The 24,566-nt window shown below is 36.3% G+C and overlaps 1 protein-coding gene across 6 annotated transcripts in view; it reads left to right on the top strand.

The window, feature by feature from the left end:
- The window catches only part of KIAA1328 (KIAA1328 ortholog), a 322,116-nt gene that overhangs the window by 102,698 nt on the left and 194,852 nt on the right, over positions 1-24,566 (top strand). For all 6 annotated transcript variants that reach the window (XM_044243132.1, XM_044243129.1, XM_044243134.1 and 3 more), the window contains one exon: positions 13,751-13,878. In XM_044243132.1, the coding sequence (XP_044099067.1) occupies positions 13,751-13,878 (128 nt within the window). The remainder of the gene's footprint in view (positions 1-13,750; positions 13,879-24,566) is intronic.

Below are 24,566 nucleotides of genomic sequence, written 5' to 3'. Positions count from 1 at the left end.
TTGTTGACTTCTTCAACACCCAGTCTAAGATATTTGAAGCAAAAACAAAAGTAATCAACACACCACAGTATTATTCTCCAGGTTCTGAGGTCCCTAGCCTCTCCCATCTTCTCTCCATCTTTCAGTACTCTTATGTTTATTTTATATATGATGTCCAGGGCTTTAACAGTACTCAGTGAGAGGAATAGCAGAAATTATGTTTATTGCATCTTACATGGAACCAGGGATCCCACTGTACTCATCTTACTTTTTTCTTTAATCCCCCCCCAGGGGACCTGGGTGACTTAATCTGCTAAGCATCCATCTGACTCTTGATTTCAGCTCAAGTCTTGATCTCAGGGTCATGAATTTGAGTCTTGCATTGGGCTCCATGCTGAGCATGGAACCTACTTAAAAACACACACACACACACACACACACACACACAGAGATTTTTTTAAATATATTTGCTACTGACATTGACTCATTTTCTAAACACATCCTATTATAGTTAGATGTCTTAATTTAGTCCAAAAGAGGATATTTTCCCTCCTCCCAGAGCAGACATGGGTGAATTGTTTTAGTAGGCAGGGACTAACTATAGAAAGTTTCTGCTTCCTTGTGGAACTGCTTAAAATAGTCAAAAAATATAGTAGAATTCATTGGCTTTAGCTATTCTGTTCATTATTTTTTTAATTTTGTGATCTGTTTTGAATTTTGTGATCTGTTGTTAAACATACATAGATTTAAAAAAAAAACTTAGGTCTCAGGGATTGTTCTTTTACATGTGGCATCTTGTATTAATTTATTTAATAGTCAGGTGTTAAAATAGTTAAGCCAAAACCTAACTCGTGATTTTAATGACATGGAGGAAAGTAAAACTTTTCTCCATGGATGTTTTGAGCTATTTTTCTGTAGTATTTCTTGAGTGGAGGGTCAAGCAAATAATCTGGTTCTTTACCAGTTTTTAAAATATCATTCTGCTAAACAGTCCACACAAGCTCAATTATATTAGGAACCAGTGAAGTGAAGTTGTTCATAAAATGCTTTATTACGTTCAGTCTTTGCAGCATTTGCTGAGTTTAGATAATAAACCTGCACATAGAAGTTACTTAATTTTTCTCTGAGCAATAATTTACATTCGTGAGCAGTAGACTCTGTCATTTTCAAAGAGGCAAGAAATGAGATATTCCTACTCTTTTTCTAGTTTAACGTAAAATGTTAGGTGTGGTTCCATTCTATAAGAAATCTCCTTTTTCACTCCAGTTATGAGTACTGTTTTATGGATATCATTTGATTTTTACTTAGAATTATTATACTGGGTCATATTTTCGTACTTCATGAAAAAGTGCATGCAACTCTGGCAAGAGTGCTGTCCCCCAAGGCCACAGCTAATGGTCTAGCAATGTCAGACTGAACTCAGAAATCGTACTGCAACCATAGGCTTAACAGTGTGCTTGGACAAAGTGGAGGCTGGATATTTGAAAGTAGAAGAGAAAACTGTCCGCTTACATTTCCCATGGACTTTTCCTCTGGTATAAATTCTCAAACCCTACAGGTAATGTTTGCTAATTGTTATTACTTCAGCAGCCAGCCAGTCACAATAGAAATGTTATAGTGTTCCGAAAATTCAAAATATCGCTTCCTTCTAAAGAAGAAAATAGGTTATTTCATATATCCTATTTTATTTCTTATATGCTTCTTTCCAAAACAAAAGCAATTGATGAAAAGAGAGAAAAAAGCCCATCATACTCTAAAGATGGGTTAAAAGGGAAGAAGCAAAGGAGTTGGATAGTGTGTTATCTACTTTGGTATAAAGTAGGAGAACTGGAGGAAGAGGGAGGGTACTGAGAAAGACAAGCACGCTCAGAGTGTGGTCCCCAGAACACCCATTAGGATCACACAGAAGGAAGCTTGTTAAAAATGTGAATCTTGGGGGTGCCTGGGTGGCTCAGTGGGTTAAGCCTCTGCCTTCGGCTCAGGTCATGATCTCAGGGTCCTAGGATCCAGCCCTGTATCAGGGTCTCTGCTCAGCAGGGAGCCTGCTTCCCTCCCCCCCCAGCCCCGCCTGCCTCTCTGCCTACTTGTGATCTCTCTCTCTCTCTCTCTCTCTCTGTCAGATAAATAAATAAATAAAATCTTTTTTAAAAAATGTGAATCTTGGACCCTACCTCAGATCTACTGAATCAGTATCTGCTTTCTAACAAGATTCACAGATGATTCCTATGTACATTACCATCTAGGAAACACTGAACTAGTGGTTCTAGAACTTTACTCCAAGTCTTAGCTCCCTGACAGAGTAATGTCAGGTAAATTGTTAATCATTCTGTGTAGCAAATTTATTTGTAAAATGAGCCTAATAAGAGTACTTAATCATTTTTTTCCTTTTGATGAGAATTAAGTACAATAGCTTTAAAACACTTAGACGTGCCCCCCAAGTAAAGCCATCCACAGATACCTATTCCTGGTAATAGCATTTAATTTTGTATTTCTTTTTTAAATTTAATTTTATTTTTCAGTGTTCCAAGATTCATTGTTAATGCACCATACCCAGTGCTCCATGCAATATGTGCCTCCTTAATACCCACCACCAGGTTCACCCATCCCCCCACCTCCCCCAAAACCCTCAGTTTGTTTCTCAGAGTCCACAGTCTTTCATGGTTTTTCTCCTCCTCCAGTTTATCCCAATTCACTTTTCCTTTCCTTCTCCTAAAAATCCATGTTATTCCTTATGCTCCACAAGTAAGTGAAACCATATGATAATTGACTTTCTCTGCTTGACTTATTTCACTCAGCATAATCTCCTTTGGTCTCATCCATGTTGATATAAAAGTTGGGTATTCATCCTTTCTGATGGCTGTGTAATATTTCATTGTATCTATGGAACATATCTCTTATAAGATAACTCTACTGAGGAGTCTGAAGAAGCTAGAGATGACAAACACAAAAATTATAAGAGCTGGAAGATGAATTGTATGAGGAAAATATAATACCACTGGAATATTTAGTTTGAAAAAGAAGAACAGGGGGTCTCTTAAACTCAGTTTGCATTTCCACTTGGAAATGAATGGTTTTACATAGTAGCATAAATAGTTCAAGTAGACAAATAAAGTCATGTGAGGAAGGGAAGTATTATGTATATTGATATTGGTAGTTCATGGAGGTTTTAAATTTAATGACAAGAATGAAACTCTCCTGCTTAAAGATAGGACACAGACTGAGATGAGTCCTTCGTAAGGAGCTTTTATCCTGTCCTTCATGGCTACTAGGAGGCCCTACCAGCTTGATGTTTAGATCTGCTTCACAAAGCATTATACACACGACTTCACTTATTGGCCTTTCAGAGTCTAGAAAGCTTGATGTGTAGACAGTTTTCCGTGGTCTATATTGTCCGAAATATGCTCTGTCTGAAACTGGGAATTTTTTATTTAATATTTTGTTTATTTGAGAGAGAGAGCAAGCGAGAAAGAGCACAAGCCAGGAGTAGAGGCAGAGGGAGAAGCAGACTCCCCACTGAGCAGGGAGCCCAATGCGGGACTCCATTCCAGGGCCCGGGGATCATAACCTGAGCCCAAGACTGATAGTTAACTGACTGAGCCACCCAGGTGCCCCAAAACTGGAAATATTCAAGTGTTAATCATTGTTACCACAGTTTACCTTAATAATGATTGGGAGAGGGGTGAGATAATAGCCTTCTTTTTCTACAATTCTAGACTAGTTCCTGTAACTCAAGAAAGTCTGAATGATTTAAAGCAGCCTTCCACATGGAGAAAATACTTCTCCTTTGGGTCTAGCTGAAACGTGGAACCTTTAAACAAAAGATAAATTTTTAAGCAAGTTAGAAGCAAGAGAAACACATGATTTTCAATAGAACTGCTTTTGTAGCCTTGTCTTTAATGTCTACCATGAGTGCTTGTGTATGTGTGTTTAATATTAGAGTGTGATGTGAAAAGGAAACTCGAAAGAAATAAAAATTCTGGTCACTCTGGCACATTAATTGCCTGCTTTTTAGGATATCACCATATGAACTTTTAATTGTAAGTAAGTGTCCTCCTCTTTAAACCTCCAGTCTCATTGGTTGGTTTCCTGAAACCTCATGGTCTGCTGATCTGAGCAAAGACAAACTGTCAAGTATCTCGGTCCTAAGTCTGTTGCAGACTCATCCTGTTTTGCAAATCTGCAGAAAGTAAGGTAGAAACTATGATGCTTAGACAACTAAAAAAGCTAGTTAATTACTCTAGTTAGATATCTTTCTGTGGCTCCTGTTTTTGTTGCTCTTTCCAGAAGAAACTGGGTGAGGCATTTGTCTTCTTTTGTAAATGTCCGGAATACTGAGTTTTCCCCTGTTCGTTTCAGAGGTTTGTTCCCCTCCCCAACTGATTACTATCATCAGGAAATTGAAAAACACTGTGGCCTTGCACTGAATTTGCCATAAATTTAATTAAAGGGAAAACTTCAGACTTGTATCAGTAGATTGTACTGTCGCGCAGAACACAACTTAATAAAAGGGTATAAACATTGACATGATGCTCTTGTCTAGCTCTGCTAATCAATTCATCTTGGTATCACTTTTTCTTTTACCAATAATCCATTTTTAATTGCATATATCGTCATTGAGTACCAAACTAGTTATATAATGAGCATCTCTGTTTATCTCAGACAACGTATATTTTTTTTTGTGGAAGGGGGGTAAAGGAAATGATTGTGAGGTGAGAAATACGACATGGTCAGAAACCATATTTGCTTTAAGATGGGAAAATCTTTTCTTTCTTTTAAGATTTTATTTATTTGACAGAGCGAGAGAGAGAGAGAGATCACAAGTAGGCAGAGAGGCAGGCAGAGAGAAATAGGGAAAAGCCGGCTCCCCGCCGAGCAGAGACCCTGATGCAGGGCTCGATCCCAGGACCCTGAGATCATGACCTGAGCCGAAGGCAGAGGCTTAACCCACTGAGCCACTCAGGTGCCCAAGATGGGAAAATCTTTTTTTTTTTTTTTTTTTTTAAGATTTTATTTATTTATTTGACAGAGATCACAAGTAGGCAGAGAGGCAGGCAGAGAGAGAGAGGAAGGGAAGCAGGCTTCCTGCTGAGCAGAGAGCTCGATGCGGGGCTCGAACCCAGGACGCTGGGACCATGACCCGAGCCGAAAGCAGAGGCTTTAACCCACTGAGCCACCCAGGTGCCCCCCAAGATGGGAAAATCTTATGGGATTAGGGCAACTTAAAATTTTTAATGAATCTGTATTTTTTTTAGCCATCCTCTTGTCTAGTTTAAAGACTATATGGCCTATGGTTTGTTTCAATTCCCAGCCCAAAATGAGCATGAAATTCAGTAGATACCCCTTTACTTTGTTCATTTTTTTGAAGTGCCTGCTGTATACTAGAGAGATACCAAACTTACTATACTATGAATCCCAGGAGCACACAGGCCACTTTAGGTGATAGAAATACCAAATAATTTTAGCTGTATGCTATTTAGCATACTAAAAGTGTTTGACTTTGCCTGGGGGTTCAGAGATGGAGGGAGAGATGGCATAAGGGTAAATTTGAAAGGATAAGCGGGGATTTTACACATAGAAGGATCAGCAAAACATTCTAAGTAGAATACAGAGAACGTTCTATCTTTGAGTGTTACGTCGTGTGTAGGTGTTCAGAGTGAAGGGAGTACCCACCGCAGTGAAAATCTTCATATTTCCTGGGAGTCTTGTGTCTAATGGATTGCATTAGAATTGGAGCCTCATGGTCCCCTGTTTTTGTCTCAAGGTGACCCTAAGTAAAACGTCTCTTTTTGTCCAGAAGCTTCTCTCTTTGATGTGAAAAATAGCATAAAACTGCGGTCTACCAAAACAGTGGGGGAGATGGTGAATAACTAAGTAATGTCAGATTTGTGTCCTGGGAAGGGTCACCAGTAGCCTCCTCAGCTCTGCGTCTTTAACGGGCATGGCCTCTGCTGCTCTGGACACAGTTGACAACATCTTTTTTATTGATTTCTTTTCCTTGGCTTGCCCTTTCTATGTTATTGTTATATTGGCCTCCTTTTCTTCTCACATTGAGAAGACTTCTTTCTCCAGGTGGCTTTCCCTGGTTCCTCAGTCACTTGTTTCCTTGGGGAGTGCTAGCATAATAGAATGACATAACGTTCTTACCATTATTTCCATCATTTGTTATTTTAAATACGTGTTTGATTACCTGCCTTTCTCCTGGATGATAAGCTCCCTGCAGGAGACAGTGTTGCTGGTGTTTATCACTATATGTCTAGCATCTGGCACAGTCTCAAATGTTAATGTACTTAGTAAATGTGTTTGTTCAGTAAATATTTATTGAGTACGTATTATGTAGGCTAAGGAATTTGGCAATAAACAAAACATGAATATTCCTGCTCTGTGGAGCTTACTCGTTGAATGAAAAAACGAATGATCGGATGATGAATGAAACCACCCATTCCCTGAACAATGTTACACACTCTTGTGTTCAGCCACCATATAAAAAGTGATTGACTCTCAAATTCTCTATTTCTACTGAGATCTATTCTTTGAATTCCAGGCTCAGGATTCCAAGGGTCCTTCATTAGCCATCTCGAGTAAATGTGCCCCAAGCCTCTCCAACTCAGTGTGTCTAAAGCTTGCTCCCCCATGACCGAAACCTTTTCTTTATTGTGCATTCTCTGACTTGGTAAAGGGAACTGTACATCTAATCATACATCTTGTCAGACAGTTTGTAGCTGACAGTGTCTTAAATTTCCCTTTGAAACCCCAGCCCCCCCTAATATCTGTCACTGTTCAATTCAGGTCCCTTGCATCTCTTGCTTAGACTGTTGTAGCAAGTTTCTAACTGGTTGCTTTAATTCTGGCCTTAAGTTTTCCAGTCCACCCTTCATATGCCTACCAAAGATACCTTTATAAAAAGCAAATTGGTTGTAAGACATCACTGAGTTATATAGAAATAAAATTTGATAACTTAATATAACATTCCAGATCTGGCCCCTATTTGCCTCTGCAGCCTCTTCACACATTCTGCTTACTTGTGATCAGTTAACCCTCCCTGCTGTGCTATTTGCAATTCCCTTCATGTGCATGTCAGTTTCATCTCTCTGGGCCTTTGCTCCTTTCAGCTGAGGGTCCGCCCCTATCCTGCCTATTCAGTGCACCAGTATACTCCTTTTCCAAAATTCATTTTTGGGCTCATATCTGCTCAGCTCTGGAGTCTTTCCTTACTGCCCCCCTGCAATATTGTCAAAGTAACAACATACCCCCACTAAAAAAATAAAAATAAATCTCTTTTGTATCCTGTGGTTAAATGCCTCTCCTAGAACTTTATCCTTATCTGTTTAAATCTTTCTCTCAGCCTCTTGATATAATTTTTTCACCTTTATTGAGACATATTTGACATACAACATTGTGTAAGTTTAAAGTGTACAGCGTGATGATTTTGTATTTGTATATATTACAGAATGATAACCATAATAAGGATAGTTTGCACATCTGTTACCTCCCTTATTTGTGTGTGTGTGTGTGTGTGTGTGTGTGTGTGTGTGCTGAGAACACTTAAGATCTCTTCTTTTACCAGCTTTCAAGGATACCGTACAGTACCTCTTGTTAACTATAGTTTCCATACTGTACATTAGATTCCCCAGAACATACTCATACTGTAAGTTTGTATCCTTTGACCACTGTCACTCATTTCCCCCAACTCCCAGCCATTAGCAGCCCCCAGTCTACCTTCTGTTTTTATGAGTTCAGCTTTTTAGATTCCACACTATAAATTACTTCACTTCGCATAATGTCCTCAAGCTTCATCTATATTATTGCAAATAGGAAGACTTCTTTCTTTTTTAAAGCTGAATAATATTCCTTTGTGTGTTTGTGTGTTTCACATTTTTAACTCCATCTTTTGACAGACAGACATTTAGGTTGCTTCCATGTCTTGGCTATTGTCAAGTAATACTGTAATATAGTAATTACTGTAATGCAGTAATACTGCAGTGACCATAAGGATGTGGATATCTCTTTTAAGATCATGACTTCATTTCCTTCAGATACATACCCAGAAATAAGATTGCTAAATCATATATAGTACTTCTATTTTTAATTTTTATGGGAAGTTCCATACTGTTTTTCATAGTGGCTGTACCAGTTTACATTCCCACCAACAATGCACCAGGATTCCCTTTTCTCTTTACCCTTGCCAACACTTTTGATCTCTTGTGCCCTTGATCTCTTTTCAGAAAATCTCTTGAACATATGCTCTGTGCTTTGCACTATGCCAAGTGCTTTTCATTTATTAGCTTATTTATATTCATAGTTGCCCTGTGAGGTGAGGTAGGTATTATCATCTCCAGATGAGGATGTCATAGAAGTGACTTATCCAAAGTTACATTATTATTGAACGCCAGAAAGTAAGATTTGAGCCAAGAATGTTAGGTGACACCAAAGCCTGTGCTCTAGTCACTCTACATTATTGCCTTTCTTAAGTGACTGGAAGAAAACTTGACAAGCTTTTTTACTCTTTTGCTACCCTGGATATGCCTATCTTTGGCTTAAAGGATAGGTTTCTGTTGGTATATCGTCAGAGCATACTAACAGCTTGTCACCTGATTTAATGACCATGGATCCAAGGAGTTGTAGAGAGCTCTCAGCAGTCTGACCTGATGCTTCTGATTTTGCTTATCCCCACAGAACTTGTGGTGGAAGTAAAAAGACAAGAAGAGACTGAACAATAGTAGAATGAAGAAAATAAAACAAAACAAAATACAACAAAAACAAAGTTTTTCTTCAACTAGTTATTATTATATATTCAAATATGTAGAAAAGTTGACAGAATAGTACAGTGAACCACCATATGTATACTATCTCGATTTCACAGTTGTTGACATTTTGCTCTATTTGCTTCATGTCCTCTTATATATTTGCTTTTTTTATTACAAATTTACATAAATATATATCTGTATAAGCATATAGATATGACTTAAATAAACTTAAATATATAAAAATTTATTTGCTTATTTTCTTCTGAGCCAAGTGTCATATGTCACCCTAAATACTTCACATTCATCTCCTAAGAATAAGAATATTTCTCTTCATGAACCACATTATGATACTTAACAAAATTAGCAGTAATTCCGTTATATCAACTGTTGAGTCAATATTCCATTTTCCCTCATTGTCCCAAGAATATCTTTTATAGCTGTTTTCCCCTGAGTTATGGTCTAGTCATGGTCCATGGGTTGCATTTGGTTGTGTCTTCAAACTCTAACCTCCAACCCCATGACATCGACTCATGTAGAGCTAGCTCAAAGAGCTTGAAGAGTACTTTGTGAAATCTCCCAAATTCTAGATTTGTGTGATTGGTTCTTTGTACTATAATTTGTTTCTTTGTCCTCATTTCTTTGAAGTGGGAGTTAGGTTTACAGATTTGATTAAATTCAAATAAAACATTTAGCAAGAATATTTCATAGGCAATATTGCCTACTTTATATATTAGGAGGTACGTGATTTTTTTTTTTTCACTATTAGTGATCTTAAATTAATTCACTTTGGGTAATGACTACGACATTTCACTCTGGTAGTCATATGAGTCAGTGCTCATATTGTCCCAGATTTGACTAATGAGAGTCTCTTCAGGGTTGCTTCTATTCCATTTTACAAGGCCCCATCTATTTCTCTTCACATACTTTTTTTGCAATATAGCATAGGAACATGTTTCAAGCTTGCTTTATACTCTCCACACCCCAGGATGGAAATTAGCCATTTTTCCAAGGAGTTGTGGTTCCAGAAAAGGAGAATTGTTGTGCGTTTTATTTGTTTTTGTTTTTTAGTTTAATGATTCTCCCTTTTTTTCCTGCCATACAGACCTTCCTTCATTGAGTTTTATATTAAATCAGGATTACTAACAGATTCCAGTATCCAAGGCAAGAGTGGAATGGGGTAAAGGAGTGGTCTTTGGTATGCCAGAGGAACTCTTCTAGCTTAAAGCAATCACTTCCTACTTTGGCAGCCTACTAGTAAAATATCCTGTCTCTGGTCCTTCTTCCTCTACCTATGATTTTTCTTTTTCTTTCTCCCTATCTCCCTATTTATTCTACATTGACCTTTACTTGTATTTACCTATGTAAAGGATTTTGGAGTTAAGGGTTTAAGCTTTGCAAAATGACCATTTCCGGCAGCCGTTTCAGCTAATTAATTTGATGTTTAGGTTTTGATATGATCTTGCTTAATATTAATTTATACTTATTTATCTTAAGAAGGTTTCTTTCGCTGATGAGGCTGTGATGACTGCTGTTTCTTTCAGTTCTTGAATGGTGGTTGGCCAGATTACCTCTATGTTACATGTTTTTTTTTAAGATTTTATTTATTTGTCAGAGAGAGCACACAAGCTGTGAAAGCGGCAGGCAGAGGGCAAGGCAGAGGGAGAAATAGTCTCCCCACTGAGTAAGGAGCCCAAGGCAGGACTCAATACCAGGACCCTGGGATCATGACCTGAGCCGAAGGCAGACCCCTAACTGACTGAGACACCCAGGTGTCCCTGTATGTTAGATTCTTTCAGTTATGGTTTGGGTGCACACCTTCCCTTAGATTGGATTTTTCTACACCTGTTGCATTCTTTTCTGTCATTCAGCCAGGATTGAGTTAAATAGGTATTTTTTTTCTCACTGTACCCCTGCCCCCAAATCAGTGAAGACAGTATTTTACCCACATTTTTCTTACATAAATCTCTCTCCAGATTGGGGTGGGCAGTGAAGTCTCATTGTGTTAAGGGATGAAGGAAAATTACTGGATTGTGTGGACATACATTTTGGATTTTCCAGGAAAAGGAGAGCATTTCAAAAATCTGGTGAATCAAGACAGATATAAAAAACTGATTAAGGATAGGACTGCCTGTTTTTATACTCTGCCACATAGCATGTGTTTAAGTGAATTTGCCTATAATTTGTCTTCAAATGCTGACATTTAATTCTTAGGCTGTACAATTGTGCTGGCTTTTTCCAGAGTAAAATTCTTATTCTGTATCCAAGCTAATAGGTTCATCTACTATAAACATTACTGCCTATGGTAACAGCCAGGCTAAAAAATTCTTTTTATATGTATCACAGCTGGCAGGAACTCTTGGGACCATCACACATCATTCTTGTCTTTTGAAGCTTACTGACAAAAAGCATGGCGATGTAAAACCAGCTTGGTCTGACGTAGATTGACTTTGAAATCATATTAGCTTATACAGAACACTGTTCATTCTATTGTTATTGTTTATAAGATACTGAGTATTCAACAAGCTTTTCTAATTAATGTATTCTTTAAACTTAGTAACCTACCCTTTTATTAGAACTGCTCCTCTTCTATAAGCTGTCTCTGGCTCCTTTTTTTGTTAAAGGTTAATAATGAGAATAATGAAGCAATTGGTTATTTATGCAGTCATGATTGGCAAAAGTTATTAGAACAGGAACCTGCCCAGAGGCGATGATTAGGTTATGAAAATGTTAAGGAATACTGAAACCAGTCACCATTTTTGACATTTATGAAATACTGTTCCCACCCTTAATCATGATGACCTGTTATAAAAAAATTTATACAGAATAATCTCATTGGACAGTAATTTCTATACCAACAGCATACATTATTTAGTGCAAAGGGGGAGATTTGTAAATGATCTGAGAGAAAATTGGGCCTGGGGAGGAAAGTACCACAATGAGAAGAAACAGAACTCTCTCTTGGGTGGAACTGTCTCCCACACACCTAATCTACAAAGTTAGGTGACCTTTCCAATTAGCATCTTCATCTTGAGCACTTTGCAAGTTTGAGGAGCTATAGAGGAGGATATCCCTAGTTAGGCTGCTGTGTTCTTCATGTTAGGCTATGAAAAATGTAGAGAGATATATGGGCAGAAAATTTCCTGATGATGGTTTTATTAATGAAACACTGACTTAATTGACATTATAGAAAAACAAAATAAGACAAAAACCTAATCGTAATTCCTTTATGTTTAGTATGGTTAGAACTTTCTTTGTAGATTAGGCACTAATTTTTACCACAGCACTATTATCACTTCTACTCTGCATTTTTTGTAGCAGTTTCATTAAGATAGAGTACATACAATAAGATTTGCCCTTTTGAGGTGTGCAATTCAATCTATGACCATACCACCCTGAACGCACCCAGTCTGGTCTGAAGTGTGTAATTCATTGTTTTGAGAATATTCCCAAAGCTGTGTGAACACAACCATCTAATTCCCAAAACATATTCATTACCTATCCCACAGAACCAGTACCCATCAGCAGTTGCTCCCTATTCTCCCTCGCCTACCCCAGCTGCTAGCAAACCCTAATGTACCCTCTGTCTATATGCATTTGCCTATTCTGGACATTTTTTCCCTTCAGCTTTTCTCATGTAATATGAACTTCAGAAAATTGAAGAAGAGGACAGAAAGTGAACATGGATGAATTAAAAAAATAAAATGTGATCTTGTATACTTAAAACCGAGTATTCTTTCCCCTAGTTCATTAGAATAGGTATTTAAAACAATGACAAATCCCCCACATCTTTATATACATAAAATCATACAATATGTGACCTTTCATGTCTGTCTTCATTAGCATAATGTACTCAAAGTTCATCCATTTTGTAGCATGTAGCAATGCTTTGTTTCCTTTTATTTTCCTTTTATGGCTGAAGAGTATTCTATTGTATAGATATACCACATTTAGTTTATCTATTAACACTTGATGACACTTGAATCGTTTTCACTTCTTCACTATTATGAAGAATGCTGCCCTGAATATTCACGTACAGGTTTTTGTATGGACCTCTGTCTTTTATTCTCTTGTGTTTATACCTAAATGTGCAATTGCTGAGTCATATGTAACTCAATATCTAACTTTTGAGGGGACTGCTAAATTATTTTCCGAAACAGCAGTGCCATGTTACATTTCCATTAGCAATACAAGAGGGTTGTAATTTTTCTACATCCTTGTCAAAGCTTTTTATTGTCAGTCTTTTTGATGACAACCATCCTAGTAGATGCAAAGTGGTATCTCATATTGTGGTCTTGATTTGCATTTTCCTAATGTTTAATGATATTGGGCATATTTTCTTGTGCTGCTTGGACATTTGTATATCTTGGGAAGTGTCTATTCAAGTACATTGCCCATTTTTAATTACGTTAAGTAGTTCCTTACTGTTGAACCGTACAAGGTCCTTATATATTCTGAATACCAGTCTCTTATCATCTCTATGATTGGCAAATATTTTCTCTCATTCTGGAGGTTGGTTTTTCAATTTCTTAATAGTGTCCTTTGAACCAGAAGTAGGTTTTTTGTTTTATTTTTAAAATTTTGAAGTCCAGTTTCTATATTTATTCTTTGGTTTCTGTGTCTTCAGGTGACCATTACCTAATCCAAGGTTACAAAGATTTACTTTTATGAGTTTTACAGTTTTAGCTCTTATGTTTAGGTCACTGATCCATTTTCAGTTGGTTTTAGTGTATGGTGTGAGATAGGAGTCTAAATTCATTCTTTTGCATGTTTGTTTTTATTCGTTTACATGTAAAGATTTCAGAGAGAAATTTCTGTTCAAATGAGATGGCCGTTGCTACTCTCTTTGTGAATTATTGTTTTCATGATTTTTTTTTTGGTAGATATATGTACTGTGTTCATCTACTTGTGCTCTCACCAAATATGGTTGCATTTTTGTCTCTCCTTTGTTTACTGGAATCTGAAAAGCAGTACTGATAGATACAGTTTGAATCAGCTTATTCGTTTTTTCCCTTAATTTGCAATCTCACCTCTTCAGCTACAGTATAGAGAATGCCAAGAACTTCTAAGTCTCTATCAGAAATATCTATCAGAACAGCAAGAGAAGCTCACCATGTCTCTCTCAGAACTTGGTGCTGCTAGAATGCAGGAACAACAGGTAAGCATCTTTATTCTTACCTTTTCTTGACTTTAATGGATTAGCAAGATGTCAGAAGGAGCATTTGCCTTTACTTTGAGTCACAGAATATAACATTGTCTTAAAGCATGTAAGTATATCATGTGATTGAATTGTGTCATTTACTTCTTTTCTTTTTTTTTTTTTTTTCATCTCCTGTTCCTGGGGCCCAAAGGTCAGGAATGATTACTTGAAGCAGGCTGTGGGTCAGTGAGAAAGCTCCTAGTTGTCTGAAACCACAGCAGAAATGGTAAAGAAACCTCACTACTCTGTTGCTTAATGAAGAAGATCACGGGGCTATTTGCTACCCATTGTCCTTATGGAAAACACTAATGAGCCTTTCCTAACTCATGTTTTACATTTTTAGAATAATAAAGTGACTGGTGCCTTATAAAATCTTTAATTGGAGAAAACTGAAATATTTTGCATGATTTTATATTTGTATGTATATATTAATCACATAAGTATGTATGAGAGTCTTCATATATAACATCTACATATATATCATTAAATGGTATATATTGTATAATTAAATGTTCAGAACCCTGCCAGTCATAATATGAAACAAGCTCTAAAAACTTATTTCTTGCCCTCTAGCAAGTGATACTTTGTATCTGTTTCATATCCAAATGAGTTTAAATCTTCAAATGGATGAGAATAGTAAGTGTTATATACTAAAACACTGTAGAAGAAACTGTGCAGTAGGGCATAAGCCATTCATATTAAAGCCTGGCGAATGTGCTAACATGTTATCTCCCCCTTGTGAATAATATCAGGTCCTGTGAATGGTTTTTTGCAATGCTTCTAAAGAACATCATTGCTGTTTAGCCTAGAGACCACTACCTCAGATAAGTTAAGAGTTTGGGCCAAGAAAACTTCAGTTTTGAACTTGAAGATTAGACTCATAGAAAGGTTAAGATAATAAATAATAATTTTGTTGGAATGTTATATAGCTCAGACCTATAACATATCCTTGTTTTGAAGTCACAACATTGATAAGAAACGGCCTCACCTGGCTGGCTTGGTCAGTAGAGCATGCAGCTCTTGATCTCGGGGTAGTGAGTTCAAGCAGAAAATGGCCAAAGTATGAATGGCTTATTTGTATCCTAACTTGAAATCGTTTCTTTTGTTCTGTTTTCTGAAGAACCTAGATGAGGCAGAGGATCGTGGCAGCTAATCTTGATAGTTTGGCTGGATTTTCCCTGCCACTTTGAAAGCAGGGCAGGCAGTTTTTAAGGTGGTCCTTCTGTGGTGTTCTCGGGTAGGTTGGAGAAAATTGTACCACAAAGATCAGATTTCTGACCTTTACTCTTGTATTGCCACTCCTTCCCTCTGTGTGACAAAGGTGTGTTGGGGGCACAAAAATGAAGGGCAGCCCATTTTTCAAGAATATTGGAGGGGAGGAAGAGGGTTTTTCAGTTGCCAGTGTAGAGCCTTAGGACCTTAAAGATAGAGACCGAGAGTCAAAGAACAATCATAAGACGGCTCTGAAGACATCCAGGGGCCTCGAAAGACTTCTAGATATTAATGTTTTTATGTTTAAGTTAGTGATTTTTAAAGGTTTCATTGAGACCCATCATAATTAACACTGACTAACCTTAACTTTGAAGAACAAAACTAAAAAAAAAAATCACTAATGATAGAATGAAGATGTTGGCCAAATACATGGAGAGAGCACTCTCAAAAACAAAAACAAAAAAGATACTTTTGAATTTTCATTTTGACTTAGTCATGAGAAAATTTTAAAGCCATGTTTTCAGGAAGTGCCTGATAGTCAAGACATTATGTCTTATGTACAATGAAAATGAAATTCAAGTCACTTATGGGCTCTGCCACTTGAATTTAGGGAATATAAGTTTCTTTTTTAATGCCAACTGGAGATTGTCATCTTGCCTCGTATGTATCTGTTTTGTTGTGACAGACTTCTTTTACCTGAACAATGGTAAACACCTTCTCATTTCCTTTCATGGGAATTGGGTAAGTTTGGTCAACAAGTTTGTTTTATGTCAGGAAGGGCATCACTGTAATAACTTTGCTTCTGAATGAGGATGATGGGTAAATATTAAATTTTATTTGTTCTCAAAATAAGGTATTTTTTTAATTTAACTGATGTTCAGATTTTGTGATGGAGATGGCAGCAGTTCATTTTTCATGAGGCATTTATTTGACTTTACGAGACTTTATGTTTCTTCTTTGCATTGTTGGCATCTAGCTCAAATTGCATGTAAATTTTGCTTATAGTTTAATTAAATCCACAGTGCTCCAGAAGAATGATTTTCTTCTTTGACTTCTGCCATTTCCTTGAAACTACTCCATTTATAAGGTGAATGTTTTCCTGTTTCTCCCTCATCCTCTTTCTTGCTATGCCTCAAAGGTGAATTTTCTCATTTATTTAGCCTGGATTCATTGTGGATTCTAGAAATATTTTTTACTTGTTCTATTTAGATGAAAATATTTCATTGATGTGTTTCTTTTCTTCATTTCCCTATCTTAAAAAGTAATTCTTATCCATAGTATAACCATGGTCTTGGATGTGGGAGGATCTACTAACTATAGTTTTGTCCAACGTACATTTTAGAGTATAGTTTTTCTTTTCTTTTTTTTTTTTTCAAAGATCTTATTTATTTGCCAGAGATAGAGAGAGAGAGTACACACAAGCAGATAGAAAGGCAGACAGAGGCAGCGAGAGAAGCAGGCTCCCTGCGGAGCAAGGAGCCCAATGTGGGACTCGATCCCAGGACCCCGGGATCATGACCCGAGATGAAGGCAGCGGCTTAACCAACTGAGCCAGCCAGGCGTCCTTAGAGTATAGCTTTTCTTATCACAGTTGAGTGTTATTTCTCTTTTGTGGATCTAAACTTAATATTACCTCAAACTATGATGCTTATAACTTCTACTTTAGTCTTAATAGGCTCTACCACTTTAGAAATGTTACAGTATTTCTGAAGTATTCTTTATATGAAGAGAAAGCCTAGGTAGCATTTTGAGTAGCTTCTCCCACTGTCACTCAAAAATGTTGGTATGTAAGTCTACCTAATTTTCTTTCTTACCTCTTCATTTTTTTTTGTCAAGAAGATATAAAAAGGAACATTTGGAATCTTCTTGAGATTTCCCCTTTTCTATAAACTGGACAAAATCATTATTACTTTTCAGCCATGGGCAGTAGATATTAATGAATCTCTGCTGTTCTGATCTGGTAAAAGGCCTTTTATAGCAACTTTTTCATCTTGTTCATAATTACTTGTTCCATGTTTCTTAATTTGGGTCTGGGTCATGGATTGAACAGAATTTGAAAAATACTAAAGATAAATCATTGCTGAGTATATGTTTAATGTTTCTCAGTGGTTTCTACTACCATTGTCTCCACAGTTTTGTAAAAAGAGTTTTTGTTGTGCTTAGGGCAACAGTACCTTAGGACTACTTCCTATTTCGTGATTACTTTCATCTATTTTTTTTGGCTAAATTTTTCTTGTTGTTTAACTACCATACGTAGTCATGTGGCAGTTGAGTTCCTTACCATTTTAATTCTAATTTTATTCATTTTAATGAGTATTTAATGTGTAATATTTATTTTATTTCCATCTAGTACTTAGCTACCTTTAAATCTGTTATAAGAAGCCCAAATTTTATTGGCGGTCCAGAAGTTTCACCGTACTTCTGACAAACCAAATCAAAGAAAAAGTCATGCTTTTTGGATATCTATAACAGAATGTCTGGCTCAATGTACTAAGCTCCTCACAGAATAAAAGATCTATAGAAATAACAAGAATATGATTAACTTCCCATCAGAAACAATAGAGGAAAGAGGCAGTAGGTTGGCATAGACAGACAAAGAGCTAAAGAGGGCCGGGTGAAGGGTGCTGGGGAACAACCTAGCAGTCAAGGAAAGCTATCCTTCAAAAGTGAAGTTGAGATAAAGACAATCCTAAATTTGAAAAGACTGAGAGAGCTGGTTGCTAGCGTACCTGCCTTACAATATATACTAATAGAAGTTTGTTCGTATGAAAAGAAATGACATAAAGTGGTGATTCAAATTCACTGAGAAATAGAGCACCGGTGAAAGTAATTATGTATCCTTCTTTTCTTAAATAGCTTAAAAGATACCTGAATAAAACAATTATTATAAAACTGTATCATTGAGTTTATAAGATATAAAGATGGTATGTGTGTGTATTTGCACAAGGGGAAGAGAGTAGAAGAGAGCTATTTTGGAGAAAGTTTTCTGTTACTGGGATAAAAGTCTTTATTCATAAATAATATGATCTTGTATGTAGAAAATCTTACAGAATCAGAAAGAAACCTGATAGAGCTAATGAATGAGTTCAGCAAAGTTGCAGGATACAAGATCAATAGGCAAAAATAAATTTTATTTCTCTTTACTACCAATGAACAACTTAAAAAATGGATATATATTTAATAAAAGCAGTGTAAGACTTATACACTGAAAATAACAAAACATTGCTGAGAGAAATTAAAGATCTAAATAAATGGTATTCCATGTTTATGGATTGCAAGACTCAAGGCTCTTAAAGTGTCAGTACTTTTCAAGTTAATCTGTAGATTCATTGCAGTTTCTATCAGCTTTCCAGCAAATTTTGATAATTTGTTTTTTGCAGAAATTGATAAGGTGATAAAATTTATATGGAATTACAAAGGAATAAGAATAGCAGAAAACAATTTTGAGAAAGAAGAGCAAATTTGAAGATTATTCTTTCCCATTTCAATATTTACTCTAAAGCTACAGTATAATAAAAATTTAACCTAACTCACATGACTTTTCCCCCTTGCCAAAATCACACAACCACAAAGAATGTATTCTGTCAACAACCTGAAAGAGTTGGAAGCAGGTTGTTCTCAGATATTCCAGATTAGAGCCCAGTCCAGCTGATATCTTCCAGTCTTAGGAGAAACCAGGCAGAGAACCTAACCAAGCCTGCCTGGACTTCTGACTTACAGAACTATCAACTAATGAATTTGTGGTTTATTTTAAACCACTGCATTTGTGGCAATTAGTTATGCAGAAATAGAAAACAAGACATACAGTATTCACGATAGTATGGTTCACGCCATCTATATAATGGGCATATAGATCAATGCAACAGAACTATGAATTCAGAAATAAACTCTATTTATTCAGAAATAAACTCTAGCAATTACGGTAAATTATTTCCAACAAAGATGCTCATGCAGTTCATTGGGGAAAAAATAACGTTTTCAGCAGACATTGATAGGACAATTGGACACTTACAGAAAAGATAAATTTAGACCCTTCATACCATCCACAAAATTTTTTTTAACCATCCACAAAGATTAACTTCAACATTATTCCAACATTAAGGACACCTTTTTTTGAAACCTAAGTTCAAATACTAATTTTTTTCAGTACCAGTTTTGTTTTCTGTAAGTGCAGTGCTCTTTTATGTATATTGCAGTAACCATCTGAACTTAAACACTGATCACAATATATCATTGAGTCTTATATAATTAATAGTAACCACACGTACTGCCTTTAAATAAGGATAAAAGTATTATTCTATGGTACATAAAATTCTTAATAAGAAAGAAAAATCTAGTGGATGTTCTGAGATTCCAGTAACTGCAAAAATCAAGAGATTCCAGAACAGTGCCTGGAGCTTTGCTCTTCAGAACCATATTAAGACCATTTCAAAATGCCTGGGTGTCTTGCTGGTAAATTCAGTGTGCTTATAGGTTTGTTTCCCAAATCCACTCTAAAAGCTGAACTTTGGGGCACTTGGGTGGCTCAGTGGGTTAAAGCCTCTGCCTTTGGCTCAGGTCATGATCCCAGGGTTCTGGGATCGAGCCAGGCATCAGGCTCTCTACTCAGCAGAGAGCCTGCTCTCCCCCCATCCCCTACCTGCCTCTCTGCCTACTTGTGATCTCTGTCTGTCAAATAAATAAATTAAATCTTAAAAAAAAAAAATAAAAGCTGTAACATTAAGTCAAGAAATAATGCTAATCAATAAAATATATACTTAATAGCCAAGGAAAAAGAGTAAGAAATGCTTGACAGGTCAGTGCACTTAATAAATCTGTTACTGTATCAGGCATGTTGCAAAGATTTTCTCTTCAGGGGGAATTAATATTAAAGTGTGGTCCATTTGTATGAATCATAATGACAATGAAGGTCCTCAAGTCCCAGCAAACTTTGTTGACCTGTGGCATACTGTGCATGAATTTTGAAACATAAGATGACTGTGCCTATTAAATTTCTCTGCCACTATGAATTGTGAGGATTGGGCTAAGGCAAACAATTAGAAGGGTAGTTCTTTATCTCCCACCACCACCACCTAATCAAATACATTCTTAAGCTCAGTCCATGGGATTTTGGCTTGTCTACTCTTCTGATGTCCTTTACCCAAAAAGTAAAGTTAAAATGTGGCAGAATTTAAAATATTATTGTAAAAAAACCAGGTAATATAAAGAATATGCCTGAGAGAGAGAGTAGAGAGAGACAGAGACCAGAGAATACAATGCTTTATCAAAATGCAGAAAAATTTGCTGAAATGTAAGTTAGGAGAACTCCAATAAAGAACATGAGAAGTCTGAATACTTGGTCACATTTACTAACTCTGACTCACTACATGTTACTGGTCTTTTAAAGAGTAAGTTATATTACTTTAGAAAATTATACCTCAAAGCATAGACTATAGAAAACCTATAGACAGTAAAAAGATCAATGATTGCCTGGGGTCAGTGGGAGGGGAGAAATAAATAAGTAGAGCATTTCTTAAAGCCCATGGAACTCTCTATAACACAGAGACACAAAGAGTAAACCCTAATGAAAATAATGGATTTTGTGAACTTAAGGTAATAATGCGTCAGTATTGATTAATCAGTTGTGACAAATAAACTACACTTACAGATGATGTTAAAAATCAGGGAAACATGAGGTAAAGAGAGGCTGTATATCTTGTCTGTCTAAAAATTTTTAAGTCTACTTTTCTATTTAAATGCTTTAAAATGTCTATTAATGTAAAACAAATACAATGAAAATAAAATGCAGGGTATTATACACTCTAAAGTTGTTACCAAAATTTGTTTTATATTCTTAATGAACTATGTTCTCCTGGCCGTTGGCTAGAATGTCACAAGTTAGTTAACTGGAGAGCAAGCATAGCCATCTCTAGTATCTGTATTTTTAAGCTTAATTTTATTTTTCATATTTAATACATGTCATGTAATCCATGCAACAAGACTGTGAGATAATCCTTCTTTGAAAGTAGTATATTATCTCTTCTTTCTAACAAATATCCACAAAATTTAATGGCTTAAAATACACATTTTCTCACAGTTTCTGTGGGTCAGAAATTCAGTCAAGTCTAGGTGGTTCCTGTGCTTCAGGGTCTCTTGCAGGCTGCAATGAAGGTGTTGACAGAGGCTGTGTTCTTATGTGAAGGCTTGACCAGGGAGGGGTAGAATCTGCTTCCATGCGCATCACATAGTGGTTGGCAGAAATCAGTTTCTTACAGGTTTTTGGACTGTAGGCCTCCGAGCTGGCTAACGGCTGGAGGCCATCCTCAGTTCCTTGCTATGTATGCCTCTCCAGGGTGGCTCCTTGTTTCATCAAAATATACAATCCAAGAAGGTGAGAGAGACTACTTACTAACAAGACAGAAGTTGCCGTTTTATGTAACATAGTAGAAGGAGTGATCTTTCATCACTTTTGCTATATTAGAGGCAAGTCATAGGTCCTGGTATACACAAAAGGAGATGATCACACACAAGAGCAAGATCCCAGGAAATAGGGATCCTTGGGTTCATCTGAGAAGCTGCTTTCCATAGTCAAGAAATTAAGCAGGTTGTATACCACACCGGTATTTGAGTATCTGTCTGGAAATATATTAAACTCTTGGGGCATATTTCTCTAGGTAAGATTCTAGATTGTTTTGTGGAAGTTTTTATCTTTATTTTCAGTTGTCTATAATCTTGATTTTTCTCGTTCTTTATATGAATTTTGTGCTAGAGAAGTCATGGTGGCTGTCCAATCTGCAGAATGGATTATTTTTACTAGTTCTTAAATATTTTATTTTTCAGTATATTTTCCCCATTATCTCATTTATTATGGCCTTTTTGTCATTTATCGGACATTTATACTAATTACCATAGACCATTTCCTACCAATTTGAGAGAAAAGATCAGTTTCTATACACTCCATTGAAAGTCATGCATACCTAACTCAGATCTTTAAATAAGGCTAATTGAATAAAAATAAATAAATATTTGAGGAAATACTGTATGTCTCATAATCACTGAAAACCAAATCAACATGAAAGACATATATTTACTATTGTCTTAATGTTAATTTTTTCAAATCAAATTATTTGATAATTGGTACTGAGTGCAGTCTTTCACATACTTGGATATTCCACAAGTATTTTTCAAACCAGAAAGTCTATTTTTCAGTGCAACCTAGACACCAGTACTTGACTATTGACTTTAAGAAATAGGTTTTCTAGGGGCGCCTGGGTGTCTCAGTGGGTTAAGTCACTGCCTTCAGCTCAGTTCATGATCCCAGGGTCCTGGGATCAAGCCCCACATCGGGCTCTCTGCTTGGCAGGGAGCTTGTTTCCCTTCCTCTCTCTCTGCCTGCCTCTCTGCCTACTTGTGATCTCTGTCTGTCAAATAAATAAATAAAATCTTTAAAAAAATTTAAAAAAAAGAAATAGATTTTCTACTAGTTGGTTGCAAATTCAAAATTAAATAAAAAATATTTGAACTGATAATACAGTATCAACAACATTGAACTTTGTATGTTCTCTACATTAGATATGATTGGTATACATGGACAAAATATGTTGAACAACTTAGGTTATGGTCACTTTTTGTGGAGTCAATGTTGTTTGCCCTTGTATCTGACTATTTTGATATTTTTTTCTCAGTCCTACATCTCAGAATGCTATTTTGTTTATTTCAAGTGGCTCTAAGAGTGTGCTAGCTGTCATAGGTCGTCATGTAATAGGAAAAGGAATCTAATACTAAACAGATTGTCTATTACATGATTCCATGTAATAGGAATGAGGTATCTAAAATAGTGAAATTCTTGTAAAAAGTAGAATGGTAGATGTGCTGGGGGAGAGGAGGAAAAGGTAGTTAGTTTTCAATGGATATAGAGTTTTACTTTTGCAAGATGAAAAAGTTTTAGAGTTCTGTTATACAATAATGTATATGACTAAAACTAGTTTATTTTATCTTTAGAAGTGGTTAAGATGGTTTGATTTTGTCTGTGATTTTGACCACAATTAAAAATAAATAGATTGTGCCAGCCCAGGAATGAATGAATTTTTACTCATGAAACAGAAAGTCTTGATCTGGAACCAGGTCTATTGACTGCAGTATATAAGCAGTCACAATAGTCATACTTGATTTTATAGAGGTAGCAACAACCTGCTCATATAAGAAGTCTAAGTGTAGAAGAGAGAATTGGCCCACTTTTTATTATTACATTGATACCAGACTACCATCCATCTGCACTCTTTCTAAGCTGGGCTTTTAATCAAAGGACCAAGGTACCAGCTGGAAGAATTCCTAGACACCCTTTTCCCCCATTTTGGATGGGATTACTGACATTCATATATTAAGTATCACTGACAAAGGTATATCACAGCACCCTCCAAGTAAACATAGTATCTCAGAAAATATAATATCTCTCTTATTTACAGAGTCAGACTTTCTCATAACTTCTCTTCCTTCAGGTGCCTGCTAACTAAGGTAAACTTCAAACACTCTTGTTACCCGATTTTTAGTCTTTTTTTACTCAATGAACATTAAATTATTTCTTCCCTTGTTAACTTTTTATTTGAACCCTTGCTAGCCTGTTTGCTGCTGCTTTCAAATTAATATGGTTTTGAGCCTTAGCATATTATTTGATTGGTTAATCCTGTCATATAATAATAACACTCATTATCTGATTGAAATTTTAAAGTTCATGTCAATGTGTAAAGATTAATATTCTCATATGGGAGAAAGAAAAGTGGAATAAATAGGTTAAGATGGAATTGTTTATTTGGTAAATGTCTACTGAGCACCTACCATGTGCTCACTGTTTTGAGTGTTCTGGATACAGATCCTACCTTCATGGGCCATATAATCTCAAAAGACAATTTAACAAGGAAAAAAGAAATTTCAGATAATAACAAGGCTATGTGATAGTGACTGACTGGGTAGGGCATACATGGATGAGCTCCTTGAGAATACTGCAATATAAAAAGAAAAATAGAGGTACAAGATAGCCATTAAAGGAAGAAGAAAACTCAGTAAGAGGAAAGGCATATAAGTAGGTCATGAGACCAGTTTATGAGACCAGTTTGATGTCACCAAATACATAACTGCAGGAGATTAGAAAATGTGTCAGTTGCCCATCACAAAAGCTGGAGGAATAGAGAAGGGTTTGTGCAGAAGTCAGAGGTGACTGAAAAGAGCTGCTAAGATTTGCCCAGTTCATTAGCCTCTTTTATGAAGCCATACCTATGTGGCTTTCAGCTCATTTTGAAAATTGCTGTGGCTATTACCTTCCTTTTTATTAGTATCATTTTTCTCTGGTCCATTGCTAAACCTTTTCTGTCACTGCTCATTATTTACACTTGTTTCTTTCTTTTTTCCCTTTGTTCTTTGGCTTTTCCTTATTTCCCTCCAAGTCTCTAGATGTTTTT

The sequence above is a fragment of the Neovison vison genome, chromosome 3 (assembly GCF_020171115.1).
Source record: "Neovison vison isolate M4711 chromosome 3, ASM_NN_V1, whole genome shotgun sequence".
Classification (NCBI taxonomy): domain Eukaryota; kingdom Metazoa; phylum Chordata; class Mammalia; order Carnivora; family Mustelidae; genus Neogale; species Neogale vison.
The sequence above is the reverse complement of the archived record's forward strand: the minus strand, read 5'-3'. Positions and strand labels throughout refer to the sequence as shown.